Source organism: Diplotaxodon limnothrissa, linkage group LG16 (assembly GCF_057381915.1).
Source record: "Diplotaxodon limnothrissa isolate DT_005_m linkage group LG16, D_limnothrissa_male_GT1.1, whole genome shotgun sequence".
NCBI classification, from domain to species: domain Eukaryota; kingdom Metazoa; phylum Chordata; class Actinopteri; order Cichliformes; family Cichlidae; genus Diplotaxodon; species Diplotaxodon limnothrissa.
The window spans coordinates 33339288-33358015 of NC_140611.1; the positions used below are offsets into that span (position 1 = coordinate 33339288).

At 40.1% G+C, this 18728-nt stretch overlaps 1 protein-coding gene across 9 annotated transcripts in view; it reads left to right on the forward strand.

The window, feature by feature from the left end:
• The first annotated feature begins 614 nt into the window (after positions 1–614).
• Positions 615–18728, forward strand: part of LOC146616529 (uncharacterized) — a 46013-nt gene continuing 27899 nt past the window's right edge. For 7 of the 9 annotated variants that reach the window (XM_085374851.1, XM_085374856.1, XM_085374854.1 and 4 more), the window contains exons 1-2: positions 615–671; positions 753–1184. In XM_085374851.1, the coding sequence (XP_085230977.1) occupies positions 1095–1184 (90 nt within the window). In that variant the 5' untranslated portion in view covers positions 615–671; positions 753–1094. Of the gene's footprint in view, positions 1185–18728 lie in introns of all 9 variants that reach the window. The other 2 variants (XM_085374853.1, XM_085374852.1) reach the window with 2 other exon arrangements.

The window sequence follows — 18728 nt, forward strand, 5'->3', positions numbered from 1 at the left end:
CAGGCTAAAAGATCTCAAAAAGCAACACATCATGCCACAGTCTAGAGAAGAACCTGAGAAACAGACAGGATTAAAGTGAGTTCTTGATTCAGCAGGTCTGCCATTAATCAGGCCTGAGTGTGTTTTGTGAAACTGAACTCGGCTTTCCAAAAAAATGTGGTTAATCACAGTTAACATATGTAATGCATACATATATTATAGCTTCTTGTAGCTTTTGTCTTAGATAGTTTTCCACTATTTTACTCACTTTTGGTATTCTTTAACTAACTTTTTGTATTTCTTTTTTCTTATCATTATTATATGTGACCTTACAACGCTCTTGTGCCACTTTTATTTAAACTATATATATTTATTGTAGCGTATACTATTTTTATTCTTTATCCTGCTGCTGCAACACAATATCTGTCTATCTGGACTTCATTTGCATGGACCCCATTCTTTTTTAATCTATTATATCCATTATATTAGAAGTTCTCTGCATCTTCAAAAGTGTCCAAACTCAGTGTCATGGTGGCTTCCATCGTCGCTCCTTATATACTGTCTATGTGAACTGCGCAGTGGCCATGTTTCCGACAACATGTGAAAGCAGCTTGCCGGAGCACAACCTTTGAAGTTTTTCAGGGAGACTTTGCTGCAGTGAATCCGACAGGTGGTGGAGACACAACGCTGCTGTACGAGAACGAGACTGCAATCATATTTTCACACTGTGTTTTTTCTACAAAAATAATCTTCTACTTCTTTTATGTTTACAGTGACAGGGTCAGAAACACCCTAACAGCACAGGAGCGACGCTCAGGTGATCATTTGTGACCTGAATGCGCCGCTGCACGTGGAGACAGCGCGCAGCTTTGTGAAGCAGACTCGTCGCGAGCTCGTGAGTCGCTGCAGAAACACAGGAAGAAGTGTGAAGACGGATGTATGACAATGAGGCACGCTGAGAACCGGAGCAGGCAGCCCGGGTTTGTGTCACTGACTCCGCGTCTTTAACTTGAAATCTGTAGAAACACATGAAACGCACGAGCCGCGGGTCTGTGTGGATTACCGAAGTCTGAATTAATCGGCACCAAGTGGATTTAAGCGTTTAGGGGGACGACATGGGGACCCAGGGGACAGGACGGAAAAGGTCCACTAAAAAGGACAAAACGACGGCAGAGGACGATGCCCTGAACCTCATAGCCAGAGAGGTGAGTGAAGGGGAGACAATAAATCTTTACTGAGGGGGGTTGGAAGCAATAATGTAACTTTTAAAGAGCCCCCAAACCTATTTAATCACACTTAATCACACTTAAAGGCGCGTTCGCGTTTTTGTTCCTTATGAAAAAAACATTTGTGTGTTTAATGTCTGACTTAGTGTTTCCACATGTGTAATATTGGTCATTGTTAAAAATACGCAGACATTGTCCCCAGTTTTTTTGAACATCCCTTTCACCTGATACCGCTGCAGCAGGGGCGTTTCCAGTGGGACACGGGGCCCCTCATGAAATCGGTATTTCATCAGCAGTGTAGATATTTGCTGGCTGCAATTTTCACATTTCTGTGCAGAGGGTATTAGGTGACTGTACAGGAGTTTAAACGTGGTTTTTATTGAATAACGTTTTTCCAAAGTCACAAAAGAACTATTTAGAACAGGGCTGGTCAAACTGCCACAGCTAAGGGCAGTCTGGGCCCCTGTAAGGAAAGGAACACGTTTTGTGAACAGCTTGATTTTTAACATGATGCACATAGTGGAGTTTAGCAAAACTCAGGACTAATTTCATCACATCACAAATTTTTTTTTACACACATGTGGAGTGACATATGCTGAAATTGAGTAAAGATAGAAATACCAGTTTATTATGAATCAATAAGACAATGCCTCTTTCCTTATTTATTTATTTTTTGGCTGGAGGCTGGGGGTTTAGCTTCCCTTTCAGGACATAAGGGGTCAGGCTGAGATGACTGACAGCTGGTTCTGGCCCCCTGAGCAATATTTTCCCACATTGTAATTCAGACACAGTAAGTTCAGGTATTTTTGTGAAAAAAAACATCTGCATAAATAGTTTAATATATTCTAAAGTGAAACAGAATGGCGACAGCTATGATATATTGTGTTGCAGAGATATCAGCTGAAGTTGAAAAGGGCTAGGAGGTTGCGTAATAACCACATGGTGGTGCAGTGAGTCAGAATAGCATCTGATTCATTATTCCAACATTATTCCAACTGGTGTTAGTGCAACGTTTTTACAGAATTTATGTTCCTGCCATACTTGGCTAATGATCAGTTTTTTATAAACATGACCACTAGGGCTGCCACGATTAGTCGGCTAGTCACGATTACGTCGACTATCAAAATCGTTGACGACTGATTTAATAGTCGACGTGTCGTTTGAAGCTTTGTAAGATCCCAAAAGACGCAGGAATAAGTAGTAGGATTTAAGAGTGTAATAACGGACTGAAGCAAAAGATGGCAGCACTGCATGTACAAGGATGCCAGCTGCCGTTAAACCCCGAAGAAGAAGAAGCTGTGTCCGGTATCATAGCTGTGTCCAAATTCAGGAACTGCATCCTCCTGTGGCCGCATTTGTAGGCCGATTACGTTACAGCGACACGAGGAAAACTGTCCAAATTCGAAGACTCCGACAAATGTGCGCTTCATTTCCCCAGATTTGAAGGATGGGTCGGGTGTATACTTCGTGGCCCAACCTATCCCAGAATTCATAGTGTGGCCCAGCTGCCAATGGCGGCAGCTGGTTAGTTTTAATATTACACTTATTATTCTTTCTGGGTCACAAAATAAACGTTTAAAATATTTTCAGGCGAGAATGTAGCTGTGTACATTTCAAATGTCTGCTCAGTTTATCAAGACGCCACATATTTTCAAAAGCGCTGCGATGTTTTCGGGATGTCTGTTACCCACTAGCTCGATAGCTAGCCGGGGTTCAAGGCTCACTAGAGCGTGTGAGAACACCGGACTCCCGGCAAATCGTTTTCAAACCCACCGCCGGCTTTCGCTACTCAGGTTAAACTGTAAGCTAATGATAGTTATATAAGAGCAGATGCATGCTGGTGCAATAAGCTGTCCGTTTTACGTCCAATGGATGCATGATCTGATTAGTCGACTAATCGCAAAAATAATCGGTGACTAGTCGACTATCAAAATAATCGTTTGTGGCAGCCCTAATGAACACAAAAGCATTACGTCATCTTTCTGATAGTACATATATAGTATAAAATAATTTCAGATGGACAAAAAAAGACTGCAGTTCTGGTTAAGGAGGACAGCTCTACCAAATCTTTATGGTAAAATGCTTCCACCACACTGTACAATACATCTGTCAATATTGTCTAGCCTCCCGGTATGTCAGTCAGGCTCAAATTATTATAAATTCTATCAACATAACCATAATTGTAATCCACAGCTGATTATAATGGCTTGCTCTACTTACATGAGAAATTATTTCATGTGCTGACCTGCAGGAATTGTTGAGGTCTCTTTCAGTACTACAGAACTGTAGTTGGCAGTCGCACGTTGTTGTTTCTTAGCAGGTGCCGAAGTCATGTTATGACAGGTTTACGCTGCTTCAAAGTTCCTAATCCTTTTTGTTATTATGAGACTGCGAGTGAAGGATAAATCTAATGTTTTATAGGAGAAGTAATGCCCAGTGGGTCTTCAGGACTTAAGCCAACCTGTTTGAAGCGAACACTTTGCTCCTCTGAGGTGTAAACCTTAAGCTAAGTATCGATATAAAAATTTAGCTTCAAGATGAACTACAAGAAACGGTAAAACCAGACATTTATTGTTACTAAGCAACACTGTGGCCCCTTTGAGGATGTAATTCTCTTTATTTATGAAAAAACTGAGGATCAGACATTCGGTTTATTACTTTCCCTGCTGAAAATAACTTTTCATATTCTGTGCGGCTCCCGGTGAGCATAGAAAACCTCAACTCTCTGTTGTCTGAGCATGATTCAGAGCCACTTGTCTTCAGTTAGGAGGAAGTTGGGTTTTTGCTAACACAACCCGGATGTTTCAGTGAATTTGCATATCATTTCTAACAGTCACACTCTCTCGTCTATTCTTCTTCAAAACCGTGAATGGCCATGGTTGGGCAGTTGGAGTGTTTGAATGTTGTCTTCTCTTTACTGCTTATTTGACTGTTTACGCTGCTGTGGGGAGGCTGAGGTTGCACATTCCTGTAGCTGGTAGTGGTTTCTTCTTGCTGCAGCAGTGTTACCCGGTTGAGGTTAGAGGAGCTTGACGGAGCTCATGAAGCATCAGCAGCAGATACAGTATCTCCGAGGAGGAGATTGTCCGTGATGGATGAATCGCATGTGTTTGTCGGGGTTGGGAGGAACGGCGGCGGGTTGTTTTCTGTGTCTTTAAGCAGCAGCTGGGTCGAGTCCCTCACTGGCTGTCCTCTGACAGAATGGTATGTCAGTGCTGATGAGTTGGCCCACTCTGCAAAGAAGCTTTAAAAATAGATGCTCCTGGAAGATCAGCTGTTGCTGCACCCCAGTTTTAGAGCGAGTCTGTGGGTGGGGGTGGGGAGTGGGGGGGTGAGGGTGGTTGTTGCTCGCCAGCTGGCCGTCACACAAGCCTGAAAGGAAGAAAGACTCTGCACAAGATAGTGCAGCCAGCTAGCTGCGGCTTATCAGAAATATTATCCTGTACATTTACAGTATTAGAGAGTGAGAGGAAACTGTCAGTACTGCAAACTTGACTACTTATGGAAGAAATGGGAGGAGAGTAGACAGCAGGAAGGAATGTGAGGAATGGATATCAGGGCATTAGTTATACTGTGCTTTAAGGGAATCTGATTCCTGTGTCTGTCAAACAGTTTGAATCATGCTGTAAACATTAATTTGTACTGTAGCGCAAGGATAGAGGATGGCACGCTGAACTGGGCGATCTCTCTTTAAATCGTAATAAGATAGATTAAATTAATTGCCTTAATGAAAGTGATATTGAATCTTAAATATTGTGATTATATTCTTTTGATTACAGTAAAATAATCTATGAACTAAAGAAACCCTGAAAATGATTTCCATGTAGATGCTTTAGTTACAGGTGCTGGCTCACAGTCACAGGAGGATGCTTGAATTAAACGGGGTGATTGCTCATGTTAATCGTAACACTCCACTTGCACTTGCTGTAGTGTGACCAATCAAAGTTTTCTGCTGTGATAAAGAGTCGAGGGTATCAGTCAGTCAAGCAGATAAACTGAAGTCTGTCATCTGGCTGCTCTAACAGCAACCTCTGTCAACTCTGATTTAGCTTACTCATGTTACACTGGTTTGAAATGCTTATTTGCTCAGCAGTTATTACCCACAGAGGCCGAAGAGCAATCCCACTGAGTTGAACTTTTCCACGATGAAGCTGAAATTTGTCTCTGCTGTGGGAGTGAAGTTTGGTTAGGATGGTGTCATCAGGCCAAGATTTTAATTTGGGCAATACTTTGGTTTTAAAGTAACATTCCCATCGACCTCAGCAGATATTAGCAAGCTGTTGATGTGTCGTGTTTCCCGAAGCTTTAGATTTTATTTGTATCAGTGGGGATGGGAAAAATTCTCAGTTATAAATTTCTCCTCTGCTTTTAGTTTATTAGTATTTCTTGACAAATATGTACCTGACCGATGTAATCAGCTGCTTCTCAACTAATGCTATGTACACAAGTATTTTAATAAATATACACTTAAAGGGCGTTTTGGATCAATGAAAACTGAGCTTTTCAAAAGTGTTCAGACTTTAGAGAACTTTTGATTGGCCAAAAATATGTCCACAGTTACTGTTATATCTGTTATATATACATACTGTTAAATATGCTCTGTAGTTTCTCAGAGTGCTCAAGCTTGTAGTGGATCTCCAAACAACGTCTTTACAGAGGCAGGTGATCAATGTCAAAGACACTGACAATGAGATGCTTCCCCAGCTGAGAATCTGAGGAAGAGCTTCAAAATGAGAGTCACGAGTAAACTGATTAAATTAATGTCACATGGGTGGCTCCAGTGGGAAAGAAAACACTGGGTGTTTTCTCCTCACGCTTAGGTGTAGGCTTGTGGTCTTTTGTTATAAGCTGGTTTAACCTGCAGCAGCTTTTTAATTTGGTCGTTAGAGACTGATGAGTTGATTATAAAGCTCGGAGGACAATTTAGTAAAAAGGATTATTCAAATCCTGTAATACTGCATGTTAGTGGAAGTGATTTCAGCTTGTTTATCTACAACTGTCAGTCCATCATCTGCTTACATTTTGTTCTTCTTCTAGGTTTTTGAACCAGAGGTCATCAGCACAAATTTGACTGCATAAAATTGTTAACAAGCTGTCTTTGACTGTAATTCAAAAAGAAACAAGCCTCATTGGTCACATATACAATCATACAGAGTACAACATGCAGTGAAATGCGTCGTGTCTGAGCTGTGACAGGCTGCAGAAGTAGCTGCGCCATTCCAGGGCTTGGTGTTTGGCATGGGGGGCCTAGCCAGGACCCTTACTGGATACTGGAAGGGAATCAAACTTGCGACTTCGGCTCCAAAGGTGTGTGGTCTTACCACTACACTATCCAGCTAAAAACAGTATATAGACTAAAACAAGGAGGTTTTACTTTTTGCCAGGCTCCTGCTGTGAATAATAGTGTTCTCTTCATCACTGTTACATACAGGTTACACTTACTCTTTGTACCATTATTTTGGTTAACAAAGGTGTTATATGAAAGTACAGACTGGCCCATGTTTAGCTTCAGTTTACGTCTTTTCAAGGCAGGAAAAAGATGTGGAAATAAAGTTGTAGCACTTTTGCCTTCACTTTGTGCTAACAGCTATAGTTAATTTCAGAAGGTTTTAAATGATCTTTAATCGGCAGTTTATACTAATTAACTTTAAAGTTCAGATCACGGAGTTAATGAATAATTGTTTTAAATAATGGTTATTATAATTATTGATCATAATACTTGTTATTATGGTTTTTTGCCATAATTGGACAGTCTGGGTTGACTTTGTTGAAGTTGTAGTGACGTGTGTTATGTACCTTTACCCCCAGTGTACCAGCTATTCCCCTCAGGTTGGTCTACTATCGATTTTCACAGTTATGATAGGAGCACTGGAATTTGGCCAGAAACAGACTGTGGTAAAGACTTTTCTGCAGTATGAACTACACCAAAGATTACACCCAGCTCTGTGTGCCTGAGCCTAAATACGTACCTGAGTCTGTTTGTGTGAACTTAGTTGGCCTGTGAATTCTGTTAAATTTTAGTAGAGAGCACCTTTGATAAATATTGACTGTAAGTTTAAGCAGCTTGTATTCCTAAATTCCAGTCAGGTGCTGGAGAGTCAAAACAGAGGCTGATATCTTCATGACAAGTAGCAGAGTACAGCCAAGGTTATTTACTGCTCTCTCTCTCACACACACACTCACTCACTATTTTGAGGTTATTAGTTTTCATTCCTCAATCTGATCTGGACGACGTGGATTAACACACACATGAACAATTGAGGTCCATAGAGCTGACCTTCAGAATCATTATTCGCATTATAATCTGATAATGTAATGAGGTCAACTCTATTTCAGATACTTTGCTTGTTTCAGAACAGCCAGCTGTCAGACCTGGCCCACTGAGCTCAGTTTTAACAGCTGGAAGTCTGAGTACATCTCAGTGCAAGATCTGGGTGAGAAATTAAGACGGCTCATTGAATGATTCTACAAACACAGAGAATGTAAACATGGTTCTGTGCAAACTGTGAACTGAATATAAGCATTTTTAGTTCAGGACCAAAATTGTTGACGATAAAAAGGCAGAAAAAAACATTTCAGCTGCTTTTACAGCTTTTTTTTAGCATCAGAGTTGGATGAAATTTGAAGGTGAAGATTGAAGGTGTCCTTACTAACCTTCCAACTCTTAATTTAATGCCAGCTGCTATACGCTGGTCCCATTTCGAAGAATAATCTACAGAAGGACCTGAAACCATAAGAGGTCGTTACAGTTGGTGCAACTGAGTTTAAAAATTGAGAAATGCTACTTTTGATCCTTGTGATTGCTTTGGACTTTGTACTAAAAGTTGTTGAAAGCTGTTTTGCAGCAACTGCCTTGTTTTGTTGAAGTAGTTAATACATAATGTCACTTGTTGACTATATATAATGTAATTAAGTTCCTCACTCTGTGGATGACTCTGGTAGTCCAACTTCTGCTCTGCAGCCTTGATGAGCTCAGTGAAGCGGTGCCAGCTCTCCACCTGCTTCAGATTCTGGTTAAAGCAACCATCCAGTTCAGAGAGTCACTCCAGAGCAGAAGAAGGGGAAACTTCACTAACCTTTAGACCAAGGCATTCGAATTGGAGTTTGTCTGAAGCATCTTGAATGACATTGAGGACTACCGTTACAATTACCTGAGCAGCCATCTCCTAAAGAAACAGGAGACAGAAAAGGATAAAGATAGCTGTTTTGCAATGATTGATAATTTCAAAATAAGAGCGAGGAGACTGTCTGATAGTAAATCACATTGGTGTGTTGAACAGATGGAAAAAAAATCTGAATACATTTAAGAATATTTTGTCAATATAATCAGATGGCCCTCCCATTAAAACATTGACTTGTTTTTGTACAGCAGATGGATTTGTGTTTATTTAGGTAGAATTGAATTAAATTGAAAAGGAGATTTTTGTTCTCATAGAGACTAAATAAAGGATATAATGGTCCCTGTTGGTAGGGAACACACACACGCCCATAAGCACAGAAATGATCTTGCTGTTCTTGGATTGTTTCCATTAATGCGGCTAAAAATGTTTTAGCTTGGCGGTAGAAGAAAAGCTGAAGGAGCAAACTGAATTGTCATTGCTTTGAGTGCAAGTGAAAACTTGTCGCCTGTAGTAAGTACAGCCATAAAAACTAGTGCAGAGTTGCTGGTTGATTTGTAGTTTTTCCAGTCATTACTCTGTGTGTTGGTCAGTTTAGCACTTTAGTCCACACCAAAGTAACATCTGTTGGATTTATTACCATGAAATTTATTTCTTACTCAGGATGTCCAAGATATTATGTCACTGCAGTTTGTTCTACATGATGATGTTAATTACATCACATCTAATATTGTTTAAGCTTCCAGGACAAAAACTGCTTTGACATGTTGCTTCTTCAGATCTGTTTCTCTCTGCTTCTCACAGACACAAGGAAAAAAGGTGTGTGTGTGTGTGTGTGTGTGTGTGTGTGTGTGTGTGTGTGTGTGTGTGTACGGAAACAGGAAACAGGAGTACGTTGTTACTGACTTGGGAACTTTGTGGTTAGATCACTGTTTCCTTTAAGTTGACTGCGTTGGAATGCTGCTGGTCTGGAGCAGCAGTCCTCCCAATATAGAAGTAGACTACTTTAAGGAGGTGTGCATCATGCCCTTATGTATACAAGTTTCCTGAGGCTGTGTCTGGGTACAGCAGGAAAAAAGAGAGTAAAAGTGGAAAGATGTTACTGGTACAGAAGGTGGTACTGTGATTTGAAGTATCATACTATTAGATTAGATGTCTATTTAGATTATTTTCCTAGAAATTTCTTGCTAAAGCCTCCTTCTCGATGTCATCAGATACCTCATGAAACATTATAAGCATAACTGATTGTAGTCTTTTCTCTTAGCCACACTGTACTGAGTAACTGACAAAAATATTGTGCGGTTCGAGCCTCGTATTAGGCTAAACAGTAGACAATATGTAAAACCACTGCAGGAATACCAGGTGATGGCGTAATTGATTATCACTGTATTATCTTAGAATCTCTCAGGGTTAAATTAGAGAACAGTCCTGCCTCTGTGAAAAGCTGACAAAGTTACTGTAAATCACTTCAGAGAACAAGCATGTGAAACCGTCCCAGCCAAGTCTGAAAGGACCATGATTGCGTACTCGCTTGGAACATGTTCATGATATCCTGTTGTGAATTAAGCTCAAATCTCAGGAGTCCACTTGCGCTGTTTGGAAAGAGATGGACCAAAAATTTAAAGACCAACAAATCAGGGGTGGGCGTCCTGCATTTTGTATCATAAGTCAGGTTTGTACTTAAAGGGAATTGACATGAAAGATATTTTCAAATGTTTTCTTTTTAATAGGAGTGCTAGATGATGTATGCGCCAGAATGTGTTATGGAATAGTGATAATATCAGCCAGCCTGGCCTTTAACCGATATGGCACAACTTGTTCAATGTTGATAAAAGCAGAAAGGTGACATTCTTTGCATACCAAGAAAAACTGTTTTTGTGCCATAATGGTTGATGATTTGGTATAAACTATGAAGAATGGCTCCAATAATCTCAAAAAAACCCAAAAACCCTGAATATCTCTGATGTTTAACTTCAGTTACCAGTACCAGATCCATGATTCTGCATCACTTACTCCACAGCAGCTTGTCCGGCTTTATGTTGAGACTCTTGTCTGCAGGAGTTTAAAGAGACAATCTAAACTGGGGATTAACTTGCCAGGTTGGCCCTGCGTGGATCTCAGAAGCTCAGTGAAGCGTTTAAGGAATTGAGTATTTAGAGTGGATTAGTCTGAGCCCTGATGATGATGATGATGAAGAAGATGAAGCCCACCACACAGTCATCTAGGGACCAGGCCAGAAAGCCACACAGTCCCTCAGGCAGAAACAGCCGAGTTAATCTTTAATGCTGGGGGCACACATTCATACAGTGAAGGCCACCAGTCAAAAGGCACGCTGAATAAATAGTGCGGTTTTGTAATTCTGCCTCTGTTCAGAATAAACACCCAATTTCAGTTGGGCGCTTGAGGTTTTTTCACTTTTAAAACCCCTTCAGTTAAGGTGTTTCCAGCAGTGAACACCCATTATACCATGAAGTACTCAAACATTTTTTTTCTATAAACAATTACGTGGATGGAGTTCCTGATATGTGAATATACAAAGTGCTGGCTTCAGTTCAGTTTGCCCTGCCTGACTCATGTCTCCATAAAAGGAAGTGGCTTGCCTGTGTGTATTAGTTTCCTCTTGATGACATCACCATGTGCACGGCCCAATGTAGATTGTTATCACAAACTCCTTCCTGTTTATTCCACAAGGCTGAGTTTCCTCCGAAGTTCAGGGAGCGAGGTGGGAATTGGAGAGAGGTTTGGGTGGTAATTGAGTGCAGATATAGCAAGTTATTAGATCAGGTAGATTTTTGGGTGGGTGGGGGATGGGGGATTGCACTTAGACCAAAAGAGTAGGCCCAATGTAAAACGCTGCAAGATACATCTGCAAATTCCTGAAGATCCTGAAAAGCAGCTCTGTGACCAAAACCCTCAGTACAGCTATGCCAGCATAATGCAGCAGCATTAAGTTACTGATTATTTGCTAATGACTCAGACGGACATCACCATTATCAGCGAGCTAACTGTCGCTGGAGAAACATGATAAAGCACCCAAGGTGTTCAGCTGGTTTTCAACCTTCCGAGTCCTAATCCAGTCAAGCATGTGATCAAGATGTGGTAATGTGAATGGAAGTGCATAAACCACATAGGCTCCATCCAGATATTGTATATAAAAGATGGACGTAGGGAAATTTAAACCTCAACTTTAGTGTTTTTGCCACCACCATGTGGATTTATGGGAGCCAGATGTATTAAGACCACATTTGGACCTGAGTTTGGAGATCTAAGTTAACCGCTAATGCTAGCATGCTTGGCTAACAAGCTGTATCCATAAACTGTATGAGTGCCACATTTTTGGTCAGGTTGTTTTGTTAAACACCAAAAACATGGCTGAGAAATATATTCAATCTTTCAAATTAGCAGAGATGAGGCCTAGCAGCTACAGCCACCTGATGACACACCTGCTAATCAAAGCATCCATGTCGCCAAATTTACAGTTTTAATAATATCGAACCTGCTCAGCTTCCACCTCTGGTGGAGTTGTTATAAATAAGGAAACTATTCACAGAGGTCAGAACCACAAGTGACCATTAGAGAAACTACAGCTTTTGGCACTTTTGCATTGGAATTATTTTTTTGTTTTTTATTTGTTACCTTGTATTTTTTCCGAGAAGTCCCTTTGAGATCAAAATGTCTGTATGGTAACAGACATGCAACAAACATCATGTAAAATGCAGCTCATATTTTATGATACACAAATACCCACAACAAAAACACTCTTAGCCTCTTAAGAAAAACAACCACACTTCCTTCATTACATTTATTCCTTCCTTTAAACTCAGCATTAGATCAAAGCTGTGTTTCCTGTAAAGGTATTGCCTGCCTGAGGTGTGTGGTAAGACAATGCAGATTTCTACAGATCTATGAAAAACCCAGCAGGTCATGTTTTAGCTGCCACAGGACCCAAAGGATCCACTTCCAACATACTAGTGCCAAACACTTCAGGATAGCCCCAGTGGTCATATGTCAGTACTCTGAGGTGTCAGAGCTGAATTGCAGTATTACACGGGTGGTTTTACTGTTGTGGCTGAGTGCTTGAAATCTGTTGATGACCAGTAACATTTTTTTTCACTTCTCTTGGCCCTTTAGCCTGCTGACCTTTCAGCATCGCAGTTACATCAGATTCATATTTGTCAATAACTGCATGCATGTAGCCACCACGCCTCTACAGTACCATATTTGGTTAAATTATAGTACACTGTGTCACTGTGTCTTTTTTAATTTGTCCAAAGCATCACTTGTAACAGCTTTTGATGATGGGCAGTAGTGACTCTGTTGTCCTGAGTTCATTAAATCACATGAATGGAAAAGAATCCTAAACTGAGATGATCAACCACATGTTCCTTTGAGTGACAGAGGAACATGTGGTTGTTTGTTTTGACTGGTTTGCAGTGTGATGAATAGGGAACAGGAGCAAGTATCGGAAAATAAACTTTATGTGCCCTGTTGGTGTTGAGCTCCCTGATGCAACAACTGTTTTTGTGGTCTCTTAAGCAAACCCGATCATCCTCCGTTTGTTGGTTTCACTGCCCACAGGCAAGCAGTAAACAGCTTTGTTTGAAAGTGTGATTTAATTAAGAAGTATATCAGCATTTGTAAATAAACATGTCACAGAAATTACTCTCTGCAACAAGTCTCCTGTTATTCACTCACAGAGCTACATTTTGCAACTTCCTGTGAGGTGTTGTTTTCCCATCATGCTTTAGTGGCACTGGGAGTTTCAACATAAACTGTTGCTGCCTGAAGCGCGGTGGTCAGGCAGTAAGAAGTGTCCTGATACTCCCACAGAGAAAAAAAAAAACAAGAAGATAGATTATACCCAGTTGGAAACGTATTAAAATAACTTAAACAGGCATCATTTACAATATGTCAGTGACTAGTTTGCAAACAGAGTGTTTGTATATCATTTAAAGTATGCACAAAGTGCTGAAATGTAGCTCTGCCGGTTTTATCTCATGTCCTCGGTGTTCAGACCCAGCTGCCTCCCTCGTTTTATTTTTAGACATGTCTGAAGCATATACTATTTATTTTTATTCCTGGCCTGAAGTAGCTTGCCCAGTGGCTGACCACTTTGTTTGCAATGCTGAGAGCTGTACAGCTGCTCCATATGTTTGTGGTGCAGCCTGGGGTTTAGTTGCAAGGCTGTGTGAGCAGAAGCAGGCAGGAGTTTTCCTTTTTCCCCTGGATGTTCTGTACTTAACCACAGTTCATTAACCCTCTCCAGGCAGATGTTGCAGATTTGCAACAGTTAAGACCTAACAACCTGATTACCCCACATACATGTTTTATGAGTTTTTTTTACTCAGAAGTACCATTACAGGACTTGGTTGTGCATTAGCAACACAAAACTTAATTTGGGCCTGAGAGGGTTAACATGTATGGGTGGAGTGAGTTTTAATCAAGAAGTGCGATGGTTGGACACTCGGCATTTTCCTTTCAAATTTACATTTATGTGGTTTGTTTGATAATATAATTTAATCAAGTGGAACCAGTTATTATGACCTCAGTTGTTTGGGTTTGTCATTTATTGGTCAGACTGTTGTCATTTCATAATGACCTTAAAAGGCAAATTATATGACAAACTAAGAGCTTTCAACACAGTCTTGAATACAGACTGTATGTAGAGGATGGATGTAACCTTTAGCCTTTGACATGTAGGTTTGTTTTTTTTTTTTAAATCCAATGGGGCCAGTGGGAGTGTGTGGATTTGACTTAGAAATATGAACCCGGTGGGCTCATATGGTAGTGACCTGTCAATTACAGGTTAGGCCTACCTGAAAGAGTACACGATTTTTTGTTGTTGTATTTTTTACAGTAAATGGGACCAAATTCACAAAACTATAATTGAGTTGCATTAAATAATAAATGTTATTTAATGTTATTTAAGTACCAACATTAATGAACAACATAGACATTTTCTGCAGTCTGATTTGTTTTTGTTGTTGTTTCTTAAATCAGTCGCTGTCTACGGGTCATGTGAAGGAATTTTTGCTTAAAGCTCTACATTCATCTTTTTCTGTCATTGGATGTATATTTAAAAATAGCAATGTCCCATTGGTTTGTTGACTCGTGTTGATTGGCCATCTTAGCTTTTTGAAACCAGATATCATAAATAAGGGGTGAAACTGAGTGACAAACCAATGAACTCTACACATGGTCACTACACACCTATAAGGTAGTTACTTCTTTCTCATAAGGCCAGCCCACTGTAAAGTAAACCTTCTGTTAACCTCTATTCTGTACCTAATAGAGAACATAATACAATATATAAGCAGAATCATCAAGATCAAGACGTTGTTTACTGATGCTATAGGCCCATTTTCCCACAGACTTCTATAAGGAGTTTTAATAGCAGTCATCCCTTTCTGACCATTAGAAAGAATTAAAACTTGATGGCAAGTTAAGTATTTTTTGTTTTGGTGCTGTAGTTCTTCATGGTCTGTACTTTTCCTCTGTGAGCACATGTGGAATCGTCTGCTGAGCTCATCAGGTTTGGAAACAACGGCTCGATTTGTCCATTTGTGACGTCCGTTGAGTTGACTCATGTCTATGGCTTCATAGTAAGCTGAACTTTTTTCCAGCCACTCCCTTTTAGGCAACATCTGAGGCTTATAAGGTTCTGCAAAGAGGAAATAAACTTTTTTTGGTACACTTAGTCATCACCCTCACCGTACAATGAGCGAACTGTGTGTGAATCCACCTAATGATCCCTTCTCATTTTAAACACAGTCAAACAGAAATCAGAGTTATTTCTGTGCTCTCTTTGTGGAGCCTGTCAGCACTCGTGGTCATTAGAATAACCACCCAACTTTGGCTGCTGAAGACGGGCATGCAGGGCGTGGGAATCCAGCTTGCTGGAGACAATCAGACTAGGTTGGCATTCGGCTCTTGAGGACTTGGTGCCCCGAGAGGCTGTCAGGAGACTCAAGGGATCAAGTTGACAGAAGCCAGAACTATAAATTTGACCTCTCTAGGTACTTAAGTAACATATTATTATGATTAAAATGGAATAAAAAAAACAAACTCTGCAACTTAGAGCTAGAAGGAGGCTATATAATCTTCCTTTACGCAGTATGTCTTAATGAACCTTCATTAAACTAGGGGGTGAATCATTGTTTTGGTTTGGGGGTTTTTGCAGCTACAATTGTGGCTTCTAATGATTGTGAAACTATGATTATGGGAATAAAATTATTATTATTTTGCATTAATTTTCTCTCCAAATCTCTCATTTGGTCTTACACAATAAATTGCGCTCATCAATTAAGGAAAGATGATGAAAATACTGTGTGTGAACTGTCATCTCTTTTTCAACCCAAATTATTCTATTTATTTTCCATTTGAAATGTATTTAAAGTTTGAGGGTTTATAACAAAACAAACAAAACAAAGTTAAATCCATAATGCTTGTTAAGGTGATGAATAGCTACATTAAATGTCTGAGATTGCCATAATTGACCAAAATAGTAATTTATGATTTTTCCACTGTGAAGTATTCCCACTTAAACTTGTGTATTTTTTTCTTCTGTCGCATCTCCAAATCACTATAGAGCATCCCAGTTTTGCACTGAACTAGCTCACTGTCTCTCAGGAGGGCAGACAGCCCATTGACATCATGCTGAATTAGAACAGTTTGATAGAACCAGAGTCCATGTAGGTCGGTATAAATAGCCTTAGAGGAGGAAAGAGAAAGGAGGTATGAGTGTGTCTTTTGGCCTAGTTATGTGCATCTTTTTGACTGGAGGCTGATGCAGCATACACTCGCATGGAAAGATGACCCAGTCTGTTACAGCTGCTCGCATCATGTTGGATTACTTTAACTGAAAGCTGGTACCCCGTTTAACTGTTTATTTTAACTTCAGCTTTTGCTTTTTTTGTGTGTCTTGAGTTAAGCTGTTGTGTGCTTAAGTACTGCACTCTATGGCCATACAGTAAAAGGAAGGCAGTAATGTGGTCATGATGAAATAATTCACACCTCTTAGTGTTGTGAAGGTTTTTGAAGGGCGGGTGTTTGAAAGGCGGGTTCCTTTAAGCAGTTTGTGTCTGAAATTTGACTTTCAAAGTTTTAAAACTGAACAAGAAGATGAAAGAAGGTCTCTTACCTCATCCTGAAATGAGTGAATTTTTTGTTTTTCCATATGAAATTAATAATTCCCGAGCTTCCCAAGCTAGGCGAACACCTCAAGCATAATACACTCATTTGTCCTAAAACATATCACAAATCCCGGGAGTATAAACCGTTTTAGACATAGGATTGATAACCTTTAATATAAATTAATCAAAGAAATAGACTACAAGTTGGAATTGAATGAAAGTGGATAGTGGATGTTCATATTAAGCATGACCAGAGTTTCCAGTAATGAAGATGAATGCCAGTAATGACCATGAGCCTAAAGCTTAGCCCTCAGACTCAGTTTTAAACAATTTTTCCTTCTCTTGTCTCTGTATGATGTCATGGAGGGGATACCCCTAAATATGAGCACAAAGGTCTGACTGTGAGCACAGAAGCCCCACCCACCTGCTGTGCAACATTTTAAGATATGTAACCAATCAGAAGAAAATGTATTTAACGTGAGGGAGGAGCTAAAATGACTCATTTCAAATAGAACTGTGAATCATGCAAAACTACTTGAGTAGAGTCAGAAAAACGAAATTTGCAGACTGAAATTAAATGAAAGAGACACTTCAACCAGTGCCGATACTGATTTCATCCCTTCATCACACCATCTTTTAATATTTAGCCAGTGCAAATATGAGTGTGATACAGCAAACAAACATGTGACCTGTTATATGTAGTTTTCCCAGCTGGCCTGTAATTAAAGGCACCAGTAAAACAAATTGGTCTACACAATAGATGCTGACTGCAAGGCAACCTTTGTGACTTGACGGGAAAGTCTAATGCAGTATGCAATTGTTCACATTTTTCTGACACTTATTGAACTGAATTGTGTTGCATTGTGTACAGCACTATGTGCCCACCCATAAAAATATTTCCAGCGATTCATGCTCCCTAATCTGCCTGTTGCAGGTCTGTTTTGCTCTTGTCTTTGATCTGAATTAAGTTGGTGGTTGAACTATTGAACAACCTCACTGACAGAGTGGATAAAAAGCACTTCACCCTAGAGCCTGCTGTTTGATGGAGCAACTGTGTACCAATGCTAATGGAAGTTTTTAAGTGCTGTATTTATGCTGCTCGAGGTCAAACAGACTAATGCCATGTTACTCTTCTGCCACCTCTAATTTCATGGAAGAGAAAATGTCTAAGAGGGAGTTTATGTGTGCATACATAGTGTAGATGGATTTGTGTCTTAAAGCTTTTGGTAGAAATGCAAAGAGTCCCAAGGACAGTGAGCATTGACTTGGAGGAAATGGCACTTATGCAGGCAGTGAGTGCAGCACAGAGTCAATATAGACTCCTGCATCATCATTTTTAGGAGCCTTTCAAAAAATTCTTTATAATTAAGGCGTTTTGTTTTGGGCTTTTTTATCATTATTTAACAATGTTTAGTTATTTGGCAAGACCTACTCGGGACAATTCTTTTGAGTTGGAAGTTCCTGGAATGCATTATGGTGACATGGCTCGCATTCATGTGCAGGAGGTGCTCGGCAAATAGACACAGTTCACTGCAGGGCAAAACGCATCTCTACTGAGGCAGCGACCAGCCTGCTGTTCAGATATTTCAATCCTCTGTTGCCCGGTTCCATACCTCCAAGACATCTTAAGAGCAGATTCAAGCAGATGGTCGCTGTGTGAGTCATTCTGTACACTTCCTAGCTCATAACTTCTATCAAGCGGCCATAGCATCACGGGGATCTACACGCTAAAAAAGCAGGCTTTAAGTAAGTCATGAATGCTCACAGCACTTCAGTTAGTTGTAGTTCATATTTTCACCTGCAGCTTTGCTGATCAAGTCAGCTTTAAATCCAGATGTTTGCTCGTATAATGACAGCTGTCAAAAACGGCTTATTGGTGAACCAGCGGCATCCATGACCCAGCATGTATAACAAACAGATGCCAGTTTCAGTTTCTGTAATATAACTACAGCTTTACTGTGGAGGAAGCCTGGGAGGAACTGCTGTGTGTCTGTTTTTGGTGAGCTTCACCACATCACCACACCTCGCAAATGCTGCAGTCAGTTTAGTGTTTTATTAGTTTTGAGATTAATAAATGTCTAAATGTTGTACAAGGTTTCCTGCAGAAAGCACTCACACTGAATTTTTCTTTTCCCCCTCAAGTGTGCACTTTAAAGTTGTTTAAATAATGCAACAAACAGAATTAAACGCTGAATCATAAAATAGTCAAGTGACATAAGTGGAAGTTTTGCCCACTCATCACTTCCCAAATGAGACTCTGTCATGGCAAGGCA